Source organism: Corvus brachyrhynchos, unplaced genomic scaffold (genome assembly GCF_000691975.1).
Source record: "Corvus brachyrhynchos isolate BGI_N302 unplaced genomic scaffold, ASM69197v1 scaffold61, whole genome shotgun sequence".
NCBI lineage: Eukaryota > Metazoa > Chordata > Aves > Passeriformes > Corvidae > Corvus > Corvus brachyrhynchos.
The window spans coordinates 6931314-6935173 of NW_008236478.1; the positions used below are offsets into that span (position 1 = coordinate 6931314).

Sequence of the window (3860 nt, forward strand, 5' to 3'; positions counted from 1 at the left end):
CATGGGGCTGGGCAGCTCCCAGCATCCCCACATTACAAACCTTGCTGCTGCTGAGCTTTGAGAGTGGAGGGACACTAATGTCAAAGCAGCAAATCTCTGGGGACCACCCAGCCCAGAGGGGTGGGTGCTCAGCTGGAGGCTGGAGCTGCTGGTGCCAGCTCCCCATGGAGGCAAGACCATCAAGAGTCCCCTGCAGAACACCTCTTGAGATCCATATGGAAATTCTGAGGGCAGACACTGAGAGTCTGGCCTCTATCACCCCCATCACTTGTGGGTGAAAGCAGCATCTCATCAGTGGAAATATGGAGAGGAGGTGAGAAAGCCCAAGAGGGCTTCTAGAAAAGGCCTAAGAGCCTGAGCTGACAAGGTAGCTCAGGACACCAGACTTAGTTTTAACTCATGACCATGGGACTAAATGCTGAAGTCTGCACTTAGCTTTGTCCTCACTGCAAACTCAAGTAGTTACTCATCTAATGACTCCGCTAATCAGGGTGGCTGGCCAGAGAGACAGCAGTACTCTTTCTCCTGGCTGCTGTGAGCCTGAGCAGCACAGGCTGGCACTGCTTCCCACAGAAGCTTGGTGCAGGCAGGGACATCCCGAGGCTGTAGAGTAGCCCAACAAGCCAGCAGGGTCAGGGACAGTGGCGTGGCCTCGTTTACAGCACACATAAGCAGCATTAAGCAACTGCAGCTCGTTCTCCCTGGGCGCTTTGGCCTTGTGGCTGAGCCTTCTCAGGCTACACGAGCCTCTCCTCACTCTCCTCTTCACACTCACATCTCCTTCGGGGCCCAGAGTTTGCAGAGGAAGCAGTTACCAGGCTGGTGTGGCACAAAGCCCCGTGGTTTTGGCTGGGAGTAGCAAGAAGAGAACAGAAGGTGGCTTTTCCTCTAGCATTGTGCCAAGATCTTGCCCAGAAAGTGAGAAGTGTGTCTGGATCTCTCTTTGCCAGACCAGCTAAGTGCTGATGGAACAGATCAGCTTCTGCTGAGCTGGAAAGAGCATGGGGCTGGCAGTCCCATCTGGCTGGTGGGTTTTGGCCTTATGCTGGTCACTGGTGCTCCGCTGCTCAGTTTTATATGCCGACCTCTTTACCCAAAATGCATGTTAATCAGGGGTTGTGTGAGGGCTCCCCACAGACAGGACGGATAACTGAGTCTATATGAGATATCTGCACTTCCACCTGCCCATTCTGCCCTGCATCCGGGGGCCTGGAGACCCCATTCCCAACCACATGCCCTTCTGCAATGCAAGACCCCTTCCTCGCACTATCCTGACCATGTGGGGCTTTCCTTGCCCTTCCCAGGCACTGTGCAGAGCCACAGGGTGCTTGTTCAGTACTCATTTCCTCCTCGCTGTGCAGGTCAGACCTGAGGAGCAGAGCAGCCCCTGGTGCTACTGTGACCATCGTTGCTGGATGTTTGACAGGCCCAGCAGGGAGGGGGATCATCCCAATTGCCCTGGGGCACATGGCCGCTCTAGGATATCCAGTCTGAGCTGTTCAGAGGGTGTTCATCCAGAGTGCTCATGTGTGTGAAGGTGCCTCAGCACCCACAGGCAGCCCTCAGAGAAGCAGGGCGATGCTCCATCTCCCCAGCATCACCTGGTGTGCCTGGAGCAGCAGCGGGGCCAGAGCCCCATCCTGCAGAACAGCAGACAAGGGCCTGAGCCTGCCCTTTCCCTTCCCACAACCCTGCTTCATTTACCACACACCTCCCAGCTTCTGCAGCGGATGAGTGGGGGGCCCTGCCGGCAGCGGCCTCCGTCACCACACAGCCTCACCTCCCTCCCCAGGGCTTGGGGCCCATCCTGTGTGCCGAGCGAGGCCGTGCCCTGCGGGAAAAAGTAGTGTGTGGTGACGTAATTAAGGCTGCACCATTTATGCGTGTAGGGTCTGAGCATTTCCTCTTTCTTGACTGCTTGGCTTCCCCATGCTCCACAGGAGGCTTTAAAATGGGAGAAATACCTCTGGAAAGCTGAGCACCCTCAGCAATCCCAAAAGCTGATGTGCCATGAACAGAGACAAAGAGCAGGGGAGAGCTCTGGTGTGCTCCAGCTCTGTGTAAAGAGTGGGGGAAGAGCCTGCTCCCGTGACATCACCACCCTGTGTGCATCAGCTGGAGCTGGTGTGCAGCTCCACAGCACGGCTATGTGTGTGTCCATGGGTATGTGCAAGGGTACTCATGCTGCCCCCCATGCTCTGCAACCCAGCCAAAAGCTGAGCTCCTTCAGAGGGTACCCACGTCTCTCAGCGTGGGCAATGTATTCCTCCCTGAATCTCTTCCCTGGAAACATCCATGCCATCATGGCTTAGACCGCTCAAAAAAAGCTCATCCCAAGGCAGACATCTGGCACACAACATTTTCACCCCAACAGCCAGAATTTTGCCAGGCTGCAAGCCGGGGAGCCAGCCTTTCCTGCCCACGCCCTCTGTGAGTAGGGGCTGTTCTGCTGCTGACTGTCCCCTCTGCCCCCCAGGACTACTGGCTGTCCCTACTCTACAAGCGCCTCATTGGTCCTAAGGTGCTGGCGATCCACGTGGCCGGTCTCCAGAGGAAACCCCGGCCCGGCAGAGTCATTCGAGACAAGCTCCGGATTTATGCCCACTGCACCAGCTACCACAAGTAAGCGGAGCAAGGAAGGCTGAGGGTTACAGGGTGGGATAAGTGGTATCCCCAGGAGATGGGGACCGACAAGGACACGCTGGGGCAGGTTGGCTTCCCAGGATACTCACTCAGGTGCTGCTCTGGCCGCTGTCACACTGAAGGGAGAGCGCCGGGATGGCGATGCCTCCGATGAAAGTCGTGGCAAGCCCGCGCCTGGGAACGGGGCCGGCTGGGACCGGTGCAGTGGCCGCCGGGCAGCCTGGGCAGCAGAGATCAAGGGAGTGGATTTCACACGAGGGGCCCCCGGTCGGTCGGGTTACTCGCCAGGCCGCGCTGCCGGGGAGCCTGGCCTGGTTATTGTTTCGCTGATAAGGTCTTTGAAAGCACCTCAGCGAGCCGGGGGGGCGGCCACCTCCTCCGCGGACACAAGTTGCTATTGTGGAGGAGGAGAAGCTGTTTCTTTACACAGTCCAGATGCTTTCAACATGCCTCCAGCTCGGTAGGAAACCTTGTCCAGTAACTGACAGGTGCAAAGTGCTTTATAGCCTTTGTTTGGGGCTGCCTGATTAGGCAGGGACAGAGGATCAGTGTCTGGACCTGTCTGTCAGGTGCCTGGGGTGGAGGGGGCAGACGCCATTCACGCACAGAGCTCCCCTCCGTTCTCAGCCTCCTCCTTGCAAGGCTGCGGGAGCTGTCCTGGGACTGACACTCTGTCCTGGGCCACCCCCACTCTGGACACCGTTGCAGCATCCTCCTGTGCAGTGTCACTGCTGGCTGAAGAGGGGGGTTGAAAGGTGTTGTCACAGAGCCAGGCTTCATGATGGGAAGGTGGCATCTCCCTGTGAAGGGGCAGCAGGATGGTGAATCTGGACGTCTGCACGAGGCCAGTTCTTGCAGAGACCCCCAAGCCCCTTCTTGGACGTGATGCTCCTTGGGCACACGGCAGTGCAGCCCTCATCTCCCACTCTCCCCTTTGCAGTCACAACTATGTCCGGGGATCCATCACCCTTTACATCATCAACCTGCATCGCTCCCGGAAGAAAATCAAGCTGGCAGGGACGCTGCGGGATAAGATTGTCCACCAGTACTTGCTGCAGCCCTATGGCAAGGACGGGCTCCACTCCAAGTAAGTTTGATGCTGGTGGCTGGGACTGCCACCACTGTCCTATCCTCAGTGCCGCTGCGCTGACCCTCCCCTGGTCCCACAGGTCAGTCCAGCTCAACGGGCAGCCGCTGGCCACGGTGGGGGAGCGGGA

The 3860-nt window shown here is 57.8% G+C and overlaps 1 protein-coding gene across 1 annotated transcript in view; it reads left to right on the forward strand.

The window, feature by feature from the left end:
* LOC103624635 (Hermansky-Pudlak syndrome 1 protein homolog) overlaps positions 1-3860 on the forward strand; it is a 112120-nt gene that overhangs the window by 102204 nt on the left and 6056 nt on the right. The window contains exons 10-12 of the mRNA XM_017725869.1: positions 2477-2622; positions 3584-3730; positions 3813-3858. Coding sequence (XP_017581358.1) covers positions 2477-2622; positions 3584-3730; positions 3813-3858 — 339 coding nt within the window. The remainder of the gene's footprint in view (positions 1-2476; positions 2623-3583; positions 3731-3812; positions 3859-3860) is intronic.